General features: G+C 48.9%; 2 protein-coding genes, 5 non-coding genes and 1 pseudogene across 7 annotated transcripts; 2 read left to right on the top strand and 6 right to left on the bottom strand.

The window, feature by feature from the left end:
• Positions 1 to 1,045: 1,045 nt before the first annotated feature.
• On the top strand, positions 1,046 to 2,844 carry LOC130386305 (uncharacterized). Its single transcript, XM_056595137.1, has 4 exons — positions 1,046 to 1,138; positions 1,683 to 2,227; positions 2,310 to 2,623; positions 2,705 to 2,844. Exons 2-4 carry the CDS (start codon positions 1,683 to 1,685, stop codon positions 2,839 to 2,841), a joined length of 996 nt encoding a protein of 331 aa, XP_056451112.1. The 5' UTR covers positions 1,046 to 1,138; the 3' UTR covers positions 2,842 to 2,844.
• A 236-nt stretch (positions 2,845 to 3,080) lies between these two features.
• LOC130385422 (uncharacterized) lies at positions 3,081 to 7,831 on the top strand. Its single transcript, XM_056593923.1, has 9 exons — positions 3,081 to 3,551; positions 3,680 to 4,119; positions 4,191 to 4,515; positions 4,690 to 5,491; positions 5,602 to 5,811; positions 5,905 to 6,215; positions 6,314 to 6,573; positions 6,667 to 6,918; positions 7,012 to 7,831. Exons 1-9 carry the CDS (start codon positions 3,099 to 3,101, stop codon positions 7,829 to 7,831), a joined length of 3,873 nt encoding a protein of 1,290 aa, XP_056449898.1. The 5' UTR covers positions 3,081 to 3,098.
• An 856-nt stretch (positions 7,832 to 8,687) lies between these two features.
• LOC130386747 (U6 spliceosomal RNA) lies at positions 8,688 to 8,783 on the bottom strand (annotated as a pseudogene).
• Positions 8,784 to 10,446: 1,663 nt separating this feature from the next.
• On the bottom strand, positions 10,447 to 10,552 carry LOC130386718 (U6 spliceosomal RNA). Its single transcript, XR_008896181.1, has one exon. It is a non-coding gene; the product is annotated as a U6 spliceosomal RNA (small nuclear RNA).
• Positions 10,553 to 11,979: 1,427 nt separating this feature from the next.
• Positions 11,980 to 12,085, bottom strand: LOC130386790 (U6 spliceosomal RNA). Its single transcript, XR_008896232.1, has one exon. It is a non-coding gene; the product is annotated as a U6 spliceosomal RNA (small nuclear RNA).
• A 1,430-nt stretch (positions 12,086 to 13,515) lies between these two features.
• LOC130386789 (U6 spliceosomal RNA) lies at positions 13,516 to 13,621 on the bottom strand. Its single transcript, XR_008896231.1, has one exon. It is a non-coding gene; the product is annotated as a U6 spliceosomal RNA (small nuclear RNA).
• Positions 13,622 to 15,027: 1,406 nt separating this feature from the next.
• On the bottom strand, positions 15,028 to 15,133 carry LOC130386788 (U6 spliceosomal RNA). The gene has a single exon (XR_008896230.1). It is a non-coding gene; the product is annotated as a U6 spliceosomal RNA (small nuclear RNA).
• A 1,662-nt stretch (positions 15,134 to 16,795) lies between these two features.
• Positions 16,796 to 16,901, bottom strand: LOC130386717 (U6 spliceosomal RNA). Its single transcript, XR_008896180.1, has one exon. It is a non-coding gene; the product is annotated as a U6 spliceosomal RNA (small nuclear RNA).
• Positions 16,902 to 16,914: the final 13 nt, after the last annotated feature.

Genomic DNA, 16,914 nt, shown 5'->3' with positions numbered 1-16,914 from the left:
GAAACAATCACATTGAAAATAAAGCCTTTAATAAACACATTGAAAATAAAGCCATTCTTTAAGAAACAAGCAATATATTGAAAATAAAGCCGCTCTTTGATAAACAATCAATACATTGAAAATAACGCCATTCTTTAATAAGCAATCACATTGAACATTAAAGCCTTCTTTGATAAACAATTGTGGCGACCCGGCGGCCCCAAACCCCTCAAGCCGGGCGGCCAGAGGGAGAGGCGGTGGATGGCGTATACCGCCGATGTCCACCAGCCGGAGCCCAAGAGGCCTCACCGACGGGGGTGACGAGACCCGCCCGGCCGGAGAGACAATTGCCATGGACACCACCGTGGCTCACCGAGTCACACGTATGATTTCTGATTTTCCCCTTTATTTATAATAAATGAATATATAAATGAATTTATAATAAATGAATAAACGCCCTACCGAACGACTTGGCGTGTGTTGATTTCGGCGTGAGAGAGACGTTCCACACAATCGATACATTGAAAATAAAGCCGTTCTTTAACGAACAAGCAATACGTTGAAAATATAGCCTCTCTTTGATAAACAAGCGACGCGTTGCGATAACGGACACGGGTCGAATCAGACGAACGCTTGTTTATAACGGCACCGGTCCCTCGACATGGGCGTTTCCACCCGTGTCCCGACCCGACCCCGTGCGTTCCGTTTCGTTCCGATCGTTCCGATTTCGGCCTCTGCTCAAAGCAGACGGTGCGTTCCAATTCCGACCCCGAACCGTCGGTTCGACCGGTTGGACCGAACTTATTCTCGGTCCGAGGTGCCCGCGGGGGCCGGGACCGGCCCGAGGTGCGGCGGCCGAAAGGGGGCGCCAAAGCGGTCCGTCCCGCGGCTGCGCCGCGGGCCGGACCCCGATAGTGAAGAACGGTAACCTTCCTTTGCGCTATCTGCCCAGCGATGCTCTCTGTTTCTCAGCCAATCGGCAGCCACAAATCTTCCCCTTAACTTTTCCCCAACTTTCGCCCGCCCAATCAGCAACAGCGCATCGACTTAAGGGACCTCAGCTAAAGGGGCGCCCCGCCCAATCAGCAACACGCATCAGCATGAACTTAAGGAAAACCTTCCACGTGTGTCAGCCATTATCTCTGCAGTCGGTGATAAGGTAGGATGTGGCGATTAGCCTTGAAAACGAGAGCTGGTAAACCGTGAAAAATGCGTTAAAATGTTAGAGGACGACTCGGTTATATGCTATAGACCCTATTGTGTATGTGGTATAAATGCTGGGACGAATTTCGAATTATAAATATGTTAAAATTAATGTTGAAATTACGGAGAGTCGCGATTGCCATTGAAACGGATTGCGCGGGAGTTAGCCTTGAAAACGAGTACTGGTAAATCGTGAAAAATGCGTTAAAATGTTAGAGGAAGACTCGGTTATATGCTATAGACCCTAGTGTGTATGTGGTATAAATGCTGGGACGAATTTCGAATTATAAATATGTTAAAATTAATGTTGAAATTACGGTGAGTCGCGATTCCCATTGAAACTGGTGGCGCGGCGATTAGCATTCCAACCTTTCAAACCTTCTGTTATCTTTCCTGTAAGCATCCATGAACATAAAAGTCACTTTAAGGTAGTAAACTGTAATGCACGTTTAATGCAATGCTCGTTTAATGCTGTGTCGTGTCATTTGTTGTCATTGTAGATGTCTTTTGCAAATTTGAGAATTACCGCGTCGCATCAGTTGGTCCTGCGGGCCTCTGATGCGGCGGCGGCCTTCACCGCCGCCATGGGGCCACGCGGGACCCAGGCTCCCGCCAGCGCCAAGAGGCCGGAGGAGGTGGAGAAGGAGGCCCGAGCCCGCGTCGTCTCCGAGGGTGGTGACCCCGGGAACCCCATGCTGGTGCTGGGCTGCCACAGCATCCAGCCTGGCAAGTACCGGGGTCAGACCTTCCGGTGGCTCCTGGAGAACGACGCGGGCTACGCCTGTCACCTGGTCGCCAGTCACCAGCGGGAGCGGGAGACGAGTGCCTTGGACAGCCCGTTCATGGCCAACAAGGACAGCCTCGCCCGCTACTCCTGCGCCCACCCCGCTTTTGCGGAGCACCTCAAGTTCCGCCGGGCGCAGGAGGAGGCCCGGGCTCGCGCCACTCTGCCCGGGCGGGGGGGCGAGGCGCTTGTTGGCTTCGGGCTGTTCAAGGAGGACACCCTGAAGGACCTGTACGAATCCAAGGACAAGGACCGTCAGGAGTAAGTCATATTGTGGTGAAGGGCAGTGGAGACGGTGCTGTGACATGTTTATATTTTTTGATTTTCGATCATTGTCTTGCAGATACGTCAAGTGGCTACGACGGAAGACACCGCAGCCTGGGAGCTCCATGGACGCCGCCATTCAGTACTTCTTGGGCCGAGACAAGGAGCGGTCGGCGGAGGCGGCTGCTACACCCCCTCCGCCCGCCAGCAGCAGCACCAGCAGCGGCCCCAGCACCACCACCAGCCAGGCCGCTGCTTCAACCGTGCTGCCGCCCCGCAAGCCGACCGCTCCCAATTTCTCGGCCCTTGTGCGCGGGCGTCCGATGGGCCCCAGGGAGCTGCAGGCCCAGATCAGGAGACTGATGAGCCCACCAGCACGGCCTGCAGCTCCAGGTCGGTAGCTCTTTCTTTCTGTTACACACAACAGAGGTTGAGTGTATACGATTTACTGACCGTTGCCCCCCCCCCCCATAGCGGTGTCTTCCGTCAGAGACCAGCGCCCCTCGGTTCCGCCGCCCCCCACCACAGAGGTGACGGACGAGGAGCTGGTCCGGATGGTCACTGATGTAGAAATGGGTAACTGGCACCACACCGGACGTGTCGCACTGTAACATTGGCCTTGGATATCTATTCTTGAGTCAGTATGTTTGTATTAACTGTAACTTTTTAATTTGCTGGTCGCTAAAGCTGATGCCTGAAGGATAAAGGTAGGTTTATCAGGTGATGTAGCCGTCTTTGTAGGTGGTAGACGCGCCGTCCTCTCTCACGTGGTGGTAATGTGGATTTGATTAAACTCCCAGTCTAGCAAACCTCGCCTTGTAACTAACAGTCGCCTTGTAGCACTAAACCATTTTATCTAATCAACAGCATGCTGCACGTCATGAATGCTCAGACTCACTTAGTCTCGCTTGCCCGTGTGTTGCCCCGTCACTCTCATTGTGCTGATGCCATTTGGTTGTGCGTGACCGTGTCTGAAGCTGGCGTACAGGTCCTTCAGGCCCTCCCGCTCCCGCTGGTGACGCCTCCGACTCCACCTCCCCCGGCACCGTCCTCCACCCCACCACCACCACCACCACCACCACCACCACCACCACCACCACCACCACCACCACCACCACCACAAGTTGCGGCTGCTCCACCGACGGTCGGGCTTCCTGCTCGGGCTCCGGCGCAGACCAGGGTGGAGCCTCGTGGCGTCTCCGTGGAGGAGACGCCGTGCGGGGAGGCCACCCTGGCGCCGGAGCCGAAGAAGAAGAGGAGGAAGACGACGACGACGGGCGACGTGGAGCAGCCGGCAACGCCCGCTCCTGCTCGGGCTGAGGTACAGACACACGCCCGTCGTACTCACAGACACACGACTCGGTGGAGACGACCGTCAGACTGCGTACGCAGCAGCGACTCGCCCTCCTCACGGTGTGTTTGTCTGTGTTGTCTTCATCCTCCTCACAGACCCGGTTGCCTGAGGGCTGGCGGACAGCCCTCACCGGGGCAGAGCAGGAGTGGATCGGCCGGGCGCTGTTCCAGCAGTCCAGCGGGGGGTCCCTCAAGCTAACCACGGACCTCAAGCTGTGGTGGGACCCCCCCCAGCCCCGGCTGAACTATACTCAGCCACCCGCCTCGGCGGCTGCCTTCTTCGCGTGTCGGTTGTTCCTCTGGGCGCCCCTGCACATGTGGGGTCCCCGGCCGACATGCTGCCAGAAACATCTCACCAAGTGTGGGATGTACAAGACCATCCGGAAGGTCTTGGACATCGACGGCTGGTACTTGATGGCCACCGAGTACCTGGAGTGCCGTCGGTGTCGGAGGAAGGTAGCCGCCTGGTCGCAGGAGGTCGTGAGGCAGCTGGGAGAGGGGCATCGCGCCCTCTTCCCGGCGATCCTCACCTACAAGTAAGCAGCTGTCTGAAAACTGTCGGTGTGTCTGCGTGTGGCTCTTCTGTAACACGTGCGCTCCCCTGTAGGCTTGCCTGCGACCGGCGGGTCATCATCCAGCTGCGTGAGCGTACTCGGGGGAACAGCGCCACGCAGCTGCAAAAAAAACTCTGTGAGGCACACACAGAGGCCTGGATGCGGCGGTCCATACACTACCTCAGCGTCATGGAGCCCTTCACGTCGACGGGTGTCGTGCGCCAGTGCACCCCACCGCCGAAACCATCGCCAGACGTGCCGCAGTACGGCTGGCTGTTGGTGGTGTACTGCCACGACATCCTGTCTCGCCTGGAGGACGTGAAGGCCCGGGTCACCTCAGTCTTCGGATCCATCTTGAAGATGGATTCGACCAAGAAGGTGAATGTGGTGTCGGAGCACGAGCGTTACTCTCTTGCGACGTGCGTGCAGCCCTATTGACTTGCGACGTGCGTGCAGCCTTATTGACGTGTGTGTGTGTGTGTGTGTGTGTGTGTGTGTGTGTGTGTGTGTGTCTGTGTCTGTGTCTGTGTCTGTCGCCTCGCCTTCAAACAGGTGACCCGGAAGCTCGCCGGTGCCGCCGCCCATACCGCAGCCTGGGCGACCAACGTGGGCAACGAGCACGGGCAGGTGCTAATGTCCGTGCTCACGGCCACCGAGGGGGGTGGCCTGTTGCCCATGGCCGCGGGGTTAATGCGGCGGTACCGGGACGCTGGGGTAGCGCAGCCTCGCGTCCTCTACGTCGACCGGGACTGCTGTTCGTCCCACGGGGGGTCCAAGGCAGCTGCTGCGTTCCAGGAGTGGGACAAGCTGGTGGTCCGGTTGGACATTTGGCACCTGATGCGACGCTACGCGTCAGGTGTCACAACCGAGAGCCACCAGCTCTACAAGCCCTTCCTGCAGCAGCTGTCCGCCAGTATCTTCCTGTGGGACCCAGAGGACACAGCCCGGTTGCTCAACGCCAAGAGGAGGACGCTAGAGGCGCAGGGGATGACCTTCTCGTCCGAAGCCGGAGTGTGGAGGCACGTCAGCCGCAGGGAGATGGCTCTCCATTGCCGTCGCCGCACGCGTGGAGCTGCGGCGACCGAGCGGCTGATTGATGACCTCCTGCAAACCTTCGGCGGTGCCAACGGGCGAGACACCATGGGGATTCCCCTGCTGGACCGAGACCGCATCCAGGCAATCCGTGCGGAGCAGCGACGGCACCTCGAGTGCATCCAGGACCCGCCGGGCGTGGAGCTGTACACGGAGACAGGCAGGCTGACCAAGGGGGGGATCAGCCTGCCGACGTACCGTTGTGCGCGCGGCTCCACGTCCCTGGAGTCGTTCCATCTCCACCTCAACCGCTTCATTCCAGGTAAACCACGGGTTTCACCGTCGTGTCTATCTTTCACTGCCGCCGCCCTCGTTGTCGTTCACGTTGTGCGTGCTGACTAAACCGCTAAACGCGTCTGTGTTCCTCCTCAGGAGAAAGTGCCAACCCTTGGCACTTCCAGGCTTTTCTCCTGGAGGGGTTGGTGAGATGGAACGAGGACAGGGCGGCGTCCGCGGCACAGGAGGGTCGTCCGCTGCTCCGCACCTACAGTGGCCCCCTGCAGCACTCCCTTGACCAGCTCAGCCAACGGGTGCTTGGCTCGAGTTTGGTCAGGGACTACACCAAGCCCAGGGAGTACACGGGTAAGAACGTTTGAGCCGGCGTCACCACGCTTACACGTGTCCGCGCAGAACGATGTTTGTACCAGATTGAGTGACGATGCCGTTGTGCTTCAGGGGAACTCATCGGCATCGAGTACCTGTACTCCCAGACGGGCAGAGTGCTGCAGGACGTCAGCTTGGACCCTGACGTTCCGGACGCGGGTCCACCGCCTACCGAGGAGGACGACGAGCTCGCCGAAGGCCGGCATGAGTTGGAGGACCTCACACTCCACGTGCCTGGCGAGTTCACCGCTCCTCGGACGGACCCGCGGTCAGGGCAACCAGCTGACGCACCCGCGCCCGAGCCATCCCGTCCGACCGATCCCCCCGAGCCCGCGCCCCGCTCCCCCGGCCGGTCCTCACCAGAGCCTCAGCAGACCGCTGAGGTGAGTGCGACAGCGGTGCGACTCACTGGCTCGATCAAACGCAGCGCTCTGTGGCGTCCGTCTGACTTGTTGTTTTCTGTATCCGCTTGTGTTCGCAGGACTACCGAGGACCAGACGACCAGCCGGGGTACCTGGCCGTGGTCCGCTTGGCCACGGCCTTAGTGGGGCTGCGCCACGAACAGGCCCTGTCCGAGGGGAGGGTAGACGAGCTCATCGGGCTCTACGAGGCCCTGTCCCCGTTCGACAGGGCCCGAGTAGTTTACCCTCCCCGCTACACGGACGGGGCAGCTCGGGGGGGTCGATTCATGGCAGCGAAGCCAGGCCGCACCAGTATCCCTGGTGTGGAGAGCCTGCGACGGTGAGGAGGCTAAGCTTCGGTCGTACATTTCCCCGACGTACACGCGAGCCGCTTTACGTAACGTCTGTCGTTGTTTTTGTCCCTCGTCCGCAGCTGCCTGGTCGGACAGACCTCTGGACCCGCCAGCAGTCCCAGCACAAGCCGGCTGGTAGAAGCAGTGTGCGTCCAGCTCTGCAACCTGTACCCTACGGGCACCCGTGTGCAAGGCGGCGCCCGGGGTACACGGTGGGACAGCGCACTGCTTCGTTACCGCCACATCCGGGAGCTTGTGCTGGGACACCAGAGGTTGATGGCTCGGGCGCCCGTTCAGCTCTTTGAGCTGAACGCTAGGACCCTCTCGCTGTGGTGCGTTGGATGCTTTGGGCAGTGACACGCTTGAACCACACGCTCTCGATGGTGTAACTGTAACTAAAACACTATGTCGCCACCCGCTCTCAGGTTTACCCGGACGCAGCGAGAGAAGGAGAGGGCTGTGCTGACTCCAGGCGTTGCAGCAGACGGAGGACGACCACCGGCGGCGGCCGCGGCGACAGCGCCGGGCCCGGCCTCAGCAGCGGCGGTGGATCGTCCGGCGGCAGCAGCAACGGCGACGTCGGCGGTGCCTCAAGGCCGGGCGACGACAGCGGCAGCGAGGGGGGCGGTAGCCCCGGCAGCGGCACCGGCTGTGGCAGCACCGGTGCCCGCTCTGCAGGCGCCAGTGGTGCACAGACGGCTACTGGCGCCACGACCGCCCGCCCCCTCGGCTGCTTACCCGGCCTTCCTGCCGACGGCTGCTGCCGCAGCTGCAACTGGACCTTTAAGAGCAGCACAGCCTCTCCTTGTGGACCTCTCACTGCCCCGGCAGTGTGTGTGGGTGCTCCCCGTCCCCCCCCCCCACCTGACGCTCCCTCGGACATTGCCGGCTCCACACGTCCTCCCTCCGCCGCTGGCCGCCGCACAGCACGCCGGCCCTGAGCTGCCTGTACCCCTGCCCGCCGCACAGCACGCCGGCCCTGAGCTGCCTGTCGCCCTCAAAACAGTTGAAGCGAGGAGGCTGAGCGCCAAGCGACGGGCTGAGGCACCTCCAGGCACGACCCTCTCTCACCGGGCCGGCGTGCCACAGGTGCATAAGTGCAGTAAATGCGGCCAGCCGAGGCGGAGGGAGACCGGACACTCCCGCTACGGCGGAGAAGTCTTCTGTTCTGTCGCGGCGGGTCAGAGTGTGGAGGACTGGCTGAGGGGGAAGAAGGAGCGGGACCAGGGTAGAGCCCAGCGCTGATGCGCACTCTTGCCGGGGATGGTGTTGTATATAGTTCTTTTGTATATAGTTTTTTTTATGTTGTGTATATAGTTATTTTGCAGTGTTACTGTCTATAGTTATTTTGCAGTGTTAGTGTATATAGTTGTTTAGTGTGTGTATAGTTCTGTTTTGTTCGTTAATTACTAAGTGCATACACACACTGCCATATTTATTCATATAGCATATAACATAGCATATAACATATAACATAGCATATAACTTTGCGGAGGATGGTTCACGACTCATTAATTCCTGATAATGGACACACCATATACATATATATATACTGTATATGAATGAATAATAAAATAAGTTCTCTTTCGACGGTACATGCTTGTCCCTTGTTTGTTTTTCTTCTTTAGCAAAAAAGTCCACAATAATAATAATTAATGGTTTATTTCAATAAAGTCATAACACTGACAGCAAATGGATTATAAATATATACATAAAGCAATAAGTTGACAATAAATGGCATTCTTTTAATATAATACTCACAAGAATAATAATAAATGGGTTTTTTATTTCAATAAACTCATAACACTGACAGCAAATGGATTATAAAAAGATATCATTGAAAGCAATAAGTTGACAATAACAAATGGCATTATTTTAATATAAAAAATCACAAGAATAAATGGTTTGTTTAATTCAATGAAAGCAAGTAATATAAGCGTTGGTTTGACGGGGGTTCGATCCGACGCTTTGGGCTTCTCCGTCGTAGTCGTCGTCCTCGTCGCTGATTGGTGGGTCGTCAAAAAAAACTTTCTTTATCGGCCGCGAGGGGGCGGGCTTTTTCGTCTTTTTCTGCAGGATCAACACAGGAGTGCGGGGTGTCAAAACAGAGAGGAATGCGGGGTGTCCTTTGCGCAGGGGCCATGCTAATCTTCTCTGTATCGTTCCAATTTTAGTAGATGTGATACCGAAGTAACACAAATACTGCCTAATCCTCAGTTAGCTATGTACCTCTGCTCAGACACCAAACGCTATCTGCTGGTGGAGCTACAACAGACGATTCCTACGTTGGACGATTTGCGGTTGCTGAGAAACGGAAAGCTTCGATGGACAGATGGCGCAAAAGATAACGTGGCTGAGAAACGTTCTTATCTTTATTTATCCGACAGAAAAGAGGAAAAAACCCACCTCACTCATCGCGTCGATAAAGAACTTTTTTTTTTACGACCCAGCAAAAAAGAGACACCAAAAGCGTTGGATCGAATCCCCGTGAAATCAACGCTTTTGACCTGCCGTTCTCGTCGGAAATGAAGACGAGAACCCTTTATTGTGTTATAATTATTATTACAATACTATATGCAAAATATGACAGACCAAAAGCACTTATTGTGAATTTTATTTTCTTGTCTTGTTACTTATAGACCTGAATTGCATCCTTGTCCAATAGGTGGCGCTCTTGAATAATGTCTGTAGAGCGTGGTGTGGGGAGGGGGGTCTTGACCTTGGTATGGTAACCGTTTTGTATTTATTTAGAATGAGATCGTATTTACTTAACGGTTGCTAAGTTATACTTTATGTCCAATAGGGGGCGCTCTCGAATAATGTTCAGGATCGGAACGAGCCCAGCAAAAAAAAGGTATAAAACAAAAAAAATGCAATTTTATCGGTTTTAAGTTATTTTCTCGGCCTAGGAAGGGTCTAGAAGCATAATTCATGCAGATTCAGGATCGGAACGAGCCCAGCTAAAAAAACAAAAAAACAAAAAAAAAATGAAATTTTTATCGGTTTTAAGTTATTTTCTCGGCCTAGGAAGGGTCTAGAAGCATAATTCCTGCAGATTCAGGATCGGAACGAGTCCAGCAAAAAAAAGGTTAAAAAAACAAAAAAAAATGAAATTTTATCGGTTTTAAGTTATTTTCTCGGCCCTAGCAAGGGTCTAGAAGCATAATTCCTGCAGATTCAGGATCGGAACGAGCCCAGCAAAAAAGGGTTAAAAAAAACAAAACAAAAATTAATGAATTTTCAAATTTCAAATTTGAAAAAAAAAAAAGAATATATATGAATGTCCAAAAAAATGCACCACAGACCACCACCAAACGACTCAAAATGGCCTAAAACGTGATCCTAGACACTTTCTGTGGGGATTCCACACTTTTCACCAATTTTCACAAAATGTTCACAACATTTTCCAAGTATTTTTACATTGGGGTCAACGGCAGCTATGTGAAGGAAGTGAGCTACAACTCCAAAAATTCCCACACATGTAGAAGGAGCCTGGAAAACCTTCCACACCAATTTTCTTCAAAAGAAAATATTGGTAACACCCCTTTTTCCCGCATTTAGTGAAAAACTTCAAATGCGATTTTCTATGCCAAACAAGCCACCAGGTGGCCAGAACTTGGCACAGACTTAGCCCTGATCCATAGCTACCACTCCATAGGGTTTATATTCCCACGCCTCTCTCCCTGTTCCCATGGCAACGCTTTTAGGTGTTTTCCAATGTTAAATTTTTTTGCCACTAGGGGCGCCAAATTCCCTTCTGCTTCATATTTACCGTACCAAAATGAACCTTTAAATGGGGGGGGTCAATGGCAGCTATACGAAGGAAGTTGGCTAGAACTCCGAAACTTTGAATTAAAACTTAAAAGATAGAACGCTTCACGAATTTGCGTGTCATCCTTGCGCAGGGGCCATGCTAATCTTCTCTGTATCGTTCCAATTTTAGTAGATGTGATACCGAAGTAACACAAATACTGCCTAATCCTCAGTTAGCTATGTACCTCTGCTCAGACACCAAACGCTATCTGCTGGTGGAGCTACAACAGACGATTCCTACGTTGGACGATTTGCGGTTGCTGAGAAACGGAAAGCTTCGATGGACAGATGGCGCAAAAGATAACGTGGCTGAGAAACGTTCTTATCTTTATTTATCCGACAGAAAAGAGGAAAAAACCCACCTCACTCATCGCGTCGATAAAGAACTTTTTTTTTTACGACCCAGCAAAAAAGAGACACCAAAAGCGTTGGATCGAATCCCCGTGAAATCAACGCTTTTGACCTGCCGTTCTCGTCGGAAATGAAGACGAGAACCCTTTATTGTGTTATAATTATTATTACAATACTATATGCAAAATATGACAGACCAAAAGCACTTATTGTGAATTTTATTTTCTTGTCTTGTTACTTATTGACCTGAATTGCATCCTTGTCCAATAGGTGGCGCTCTTGAATAATGTCTGTAGAGCGTGGTGTGGGGAGGGGGGTCTTGACCTTGGTATGGTAACCGTTTTGTATTTATTTAGAATGAGATCGTATTTACTTAACGGTTGCTAAGTTATACTTTATGTCCAATAGGGGGCGCTCTCGAATAATGTTCAGGATCGGAACGAGCCCAGCAAAAAAAAGGTATAAAACAAAAAAAAATGCAATTTTATCGGTTTTAAGTTATTTTCTCGGCCTAGGAAGGGTCTAGAAGCATAATTCATGCAGATTCAGGATCGGAACGAGCCCAGCAAAAAAAGGGTTAAAAAAACAAAAACAAAAAATTAATGAATTTTCAAATTTCAAATTTGAAAAAAAAAAAAGAATATATATGAATGTCCAAAAAAATGCACCACAGACCACCACCAAACGACTCAAAATGGCCTAAAACGTGATCCTAGACACTTTCTGTGGGGATTCCACACTTTTTCACACAATTTTCACAAAATGTTCACAACATTTTCCAAGTATTTTTACATTGGGTCAACGGCAGCTATGTGAAGGAAGTGAGCTACAACTCCAAAAATTCCCACACATGTAGAAGGAGCCTGGAAAACCTTCCACACCAATTTTCTTCAAAGAAAATATTGGTAACACCCCTTTTTCCCGCGTTTAGTGAAAAACTTCAAATGCGATTTTCTATACCAAACAAGCCACCAGGTGGCCAGAACTTGGCACAGCCTTAGCCCTGATCCATAGCTACCACTCCATAGGGTTTATATTCCCACGCCTCTCTCCCTGTTCCCATGGCAACGCTTTTAGGTGTTTTCCAATGTTAAATTTTTTTGCCACTAGGGGCGCCAAATTCCCTTCTGCTTCATATTTACCGTACCAAAATGAACCTTTAAATGGGGGGGGTCAATGGCAGCTATACGAAGGAAGTTGGCTAGAACTCCGAAACTTTGAATTAAACTTAAAAGATAGAACGCTTCACGAATTTGCGTGTCATCCTTGCGCAGGGGCCATGCTAATCTTCTCTGTATCGTTCCAATTTTAGTAGATGTGATACCGAAGTAACACAAATACTGCCTAATCCTCAGTTAGCTATGTACCTCTGCTCAGACACCAAACGCTATCTGCTGGTGGAGCTACAACAGACGATTCCTACGTTGGACGATTTGCGGTTGCTGAGAAACGGAAAGCTTCGATGGACAGATGGCGCAAAAGATAACGTGGCTGAGAAACGTTCTTATCTTTATTTATCCGACAGAAAAGAGGAAAAAACCCACCTCACTCATCGCGTCGATAAAGAACTTTTTTTTTTACGACCCAGCAAAAAAGAGACACCAAAAGCGTTGGATCGAATCCCCGTGAAATCAACGCTTTTGACCTGCCGTTCTCGTCGGAAATGAAGACGAGAACCCTTTATTGTGTTATAATTATTATTACAATACTATATGCAAAATATGACAGACCAAAAGCACTTATTGTGAATTTTATTTTCTTGTCTTGTTACTTATTGACCTGAATTGCATCCTTGTCCAATAGGTGGCGCTCTTGAATAATGTCTGTAGAGCGTGGTGTGGGGAGGGGGGTCTTGACCTTGGTATGGTAACCGTTTTGTATTTATTTAGAATGAGATCGTATTTACTTAACGGTTGCTAAGTTATACTTTATGTCCAATAGGGGGCGCTCTCGAATAATGTTCAGGATCGGAACGAGCCCAGCAAAAAAAAGGTATAAAAAAAAAAAAAAATGAATTTTTTATCGGTTTTAAGTTATTTTCTCGGCCTAGGAAGGGTCTAGAAGCATAATTCATACAGATTCAGGATCGGAACGAGCCCAGCAAAAAAAGGGTTAAAAAAAACAAAAACAAAAAATTAATGAATTTTCAAATTTCAAATTTGAAAAAAAAAAAAAGAATATATATGAATGTCCAAAAAAATGCACCACAGACCACCACCAAACGACTCAAAATGGCCTAAAACGTGATCCTAGACACTTTCTGTGGGGATTCCACACTTTTCACCAATTTTCACAAAATGTTCACAACATTTTCCAAGTATTTTTACATTGGGGTCAACGGCAGCTATGTGAAGGAAGTGAGCTACAACTCCAAAAATTCCCACACATGTAGAAGGAGCCTGGAAAACCTTCCACACCAATTTTCTTCAAAGAAATATTGGTAACACCCCTTTTTCCCGCGTTTAGTGAAAAACTTCAAATGCGATTTTCTATACCAAAACAAGCCACCAGGTGGCCAGAACTTGGCACAGCCTTAGCCCTGATCCATAGCTACCACTCCATAGGGTTTATATTCCCACGCCTCTCTCCCTGTTCCCATGGCAACGCTTTTAGGTGTTTTCCAATGTTAAATTTTTTTGCCACTAGGGGCGCCAAATTCCCTTCTGCTTCATATTTACCGTACCAAAATGAACCTTTAAATGGGGGGGGTCAATGGCAGCTATACGAAGGAAGTTGGCTAGAACTCCGAAACTTTGAATTAAACTTAAAAGATAGAACGCTTCACGAATTTGCGTGTCATCCTTGCGCAGGGGCCATGCTAATCTTCTCTGTATCGTTCCAATTTTAGTAGATGTGATACCGAAGTAACACAAATACTGCCTAATCCTCAGTTAGCTATGTACCTCTGCTCAGACACCAAACGCTATCTGCTGGTGGAGCTACAACAGACGATTCCTACGGTGGACGATTTGCGGTTGCTGAGAAACGGAAAGCTTCGATGGACAGATGGCGCAAAAGATAACGTGGCTGAGAAACGTTCTTATCTTTATTTATCCGACAGAAAGAGGAAAAAGCCCACCTCACTCATCGCGTCGATAAAGAACTTTTTTTTTACGACCCAGCAAAAAAGAGACACCAAAAGCGTTGGATCGAATCCCCGTGAAATCAACGCTTTTGACCTGCCGTTCTCGTCGGAAATGAAGACGAGAACCCTTTATTGTGTTATAATTATTATTACAATACTATATGCAAAATATGACAGACCAAAAGCACTTATTGTGAATTTTATTTTCTTGTCTTGTTACTTATAGACCTGAATTGCATCCTTGTCCAATAGGTGGCGCTCTTGAATAATGTCTGTAGAGCGTGGTGTGGGGAGGGGGGTCTTGACCTTGGTATGGTAACCGTTTTGTATTTATTTAGAATGAGATCGTATTTACTTAACGGTTGCTAAGTTATACTTTATGTCCAATAGGGGGCGCTCTCGAATAATGTTCAGGATCGGAACGAGCCCAGCAAAAAAAAAGGTATAAAACAAAAAAAATGAAATTTTATCGGTTTTAAGTTATTTTCTCGGCCTAGGAAGGGTCTAGAAGCATAATTCATGCAGATTCAGGATCGGAACGAGCCCAGCAAAAAAAGGGTTAAAAAAAACAAAAACAAAAAATTAATGAATTTTCAAATTTCAAATTTGAAAAAAAAAAAAGAATATATATGAATGTCCAAAAAATGCACCACAGACCACCACCAAACGACTCAAAATGGCCTAAAACGTGATCCTAGACACTTTCCACCAATTTTCACAAAATGTTCACAACATTTTCCAAGTATTTTTACATTGGGGTCAACGGCAGCTATGTGAAGGAAGTGAGCTACAACTCCAAAAATTCCACACATGTAGAAGGAGCCTGGAAAACCTTCCACACCAATTTTCTTCAAAAGAAAATATTGGTAACACCCCTTTTTCCCGCGTTTAGTGAAAAACTTCAAATGCGATTTTCTATACCAAAACAAGCCACCAGGTGGCCAGAACTTGGCACAGCCTTAGCCCTGATCCATAGCTACCACTCCATAGGGTTTATATTCCCACGCCTCTCTCCCTGTTCCCATGGCAACGCTTTTAGGTGTTTTCCAATGTTAAATTTTTTTGCCACTAGGGCGCCAAATTCCCTTCTGCTTCATATTTACCGTACCAAAATGAACCTTTAAATGGGGGGGGTCAATGGCAGCTATACGAAGGAAGTTGGCTAGAACTCCGAAACTTTGAATTAAAACTTAAAAGACTAGAACGCTTCACGAATTTGCGTGTCATCCTTGCGCAGGGGCCATGCTAATCTTCTCTGTATCGTTCCAATTTTAGTAGATGTGATACCGAAGTAACACAAATACTGCCTAATCCTCAGTTAGGTATGTACCTCTGCTCAGACACCAAACGCTATCTGCTGGTGGAGCTACAACAGACGATTCCTACGTTGGACGATTTGCGGTTGCTGAGAAACGGAAAGCTTCGATGGACAGATGGCGCAAAAGATAACGTGGCTGAGAAACGTTCTTATCTTTATTTATCCGACAGAAAAGAGGAAAAAACCCACCTCACTCATCGCGTCGATAAAGAACTTTTTTTTTTTACGACCCAGCAAAAAAGAGACACCAAAAGCGTTGGATCGAATCCCCGTGAAATCAACGCTTTTGACCTGCCGTTCTCGTCGGAAATGAAGACGAGAACCCTTTATTGTGTTATAATTATTATTACAATACTATATGCAAAATATGACAGACCAAAAGCACTTATTGTGAATTTTATTTTCTTGTCTTGTTACTTATAGACCTGAATTGCATCCTTGTGCAATAGGTGGCGCTCTTGAATAATGTCTGTAGAGCGTGGTGTGGGGAGGGGGGTCTTGACCTTGGTATGGTAACCGTTTTGTATTTATTTAGAATGAGATCGTATTACTTAACGGTTGCTAAGTTATACTTCATGTCCAATAGGGGGCGCTCTCGAATAATGTTCAGGATCGGAACGAGCCAGCAAAAAAAAGGTATAAAACAAAAAAAAATGCAATTTTATCGGTTTTAAGTTATTTTCTCGGCCTAGGAAGGGTCTAGAAGCATAATTCCTGCAGATTCAGGATCGGAACGAGCCCAGCTAAAAAAACAAAAAAAAAAAAAAAATGAAATTTTATCGGTTTTAAGTTATTTTCTCGGCCTAGGAAGGGTCTAGAAGCATAATTCCTGCAGATTCAGGATCGGAACGAGTCCAGCAAAAAAAAGGTTAAAAAAAACAAAAAAAAATGAAATTTTATCGGTTTAAAGTTATTTCTCGGCCTAGCAAGGGTCTAGAAGCATAATTCCTGCAGATTCAGGATCGGAACGAGCCCAGCAAAAAAAAGGGTTAAAAAAACAAAAACAAAAAATTAATGAATTTTCAAATTTCAAATTTGAAAAAAAAAAAAAGAATATATATGAATGTCCAAAAAAATGCACCACAGACCACCACCAAACGACTCAAAATGGCCTAAAACGTGATCCTAGACACTTTCTGTGGGGATTCCACACTTTTCACCAATTTTCACAAAATGTTCACAACATTTTCCAAGTATTTTTACATTGGGGTCAACGGCAGCTATGTGAAGGAAGTGAGCTACAACTCCAAAAATTCCCACACATGTAGAAGGAGCCTGGAAACCTTCCACACCAATTTTCTTCAAAAGAAATATTGGTAACACCCCTTTTTTCCCGCATTAGTGAAAAACTTCAAAATGCGATTTTCTATGCCAAAACAAGCCACCAGGTGGCCAGAACTTGGCACAGACTTAGCCCTGATCCATAGCTACCACTCCATAGGGTTTATATTCCCACGCCTCTCTCCCTGTTCCCATGGCAACGCTTTTAGGTGTTTTCCAATGTTAAATTTTTTTGCCACTAGGGGCGCCAAATTCCCTTCTGCTTCATATTTACCGTACCAAAATGAACCTTTAAATGGGGGGGTCAATGGCAGCTATACGAAGGAAGTTGGCTAGAACTCCGAAACTTTGAATTAAAACTTAAAAGATAGAACGCTTCACGAATTTGCGTGTCATCCTTGCGCAGGGGCCATGCTAATCTTCTCTGTATCGTTCCAATTTTAGTAGATGTGATACCGAAGTAACACAATATTGCCTAAT

The sequence above is a fragment of the Gadus chalcogrammus genome, chromosome 7 (assembly GCF_026213295.1).
Source record: "Gadus chalcogrammus isolate NIFS_2021 chromosome 7, NIFS_Gcha_1.0, whole genome shotgun sequence".
In the NCBI taxonomy this organism is placed as follows: Eukaryota; Metazoa; Chordata; class Actinopteri; order Gadiformes; family Gadidae; genus Gadus; species Gadus chalcogrammus.
Note: the sequence above shows the minus strand (reverse complement) of the source record. Positions and strands in the feature narration are given on the sequence as shown.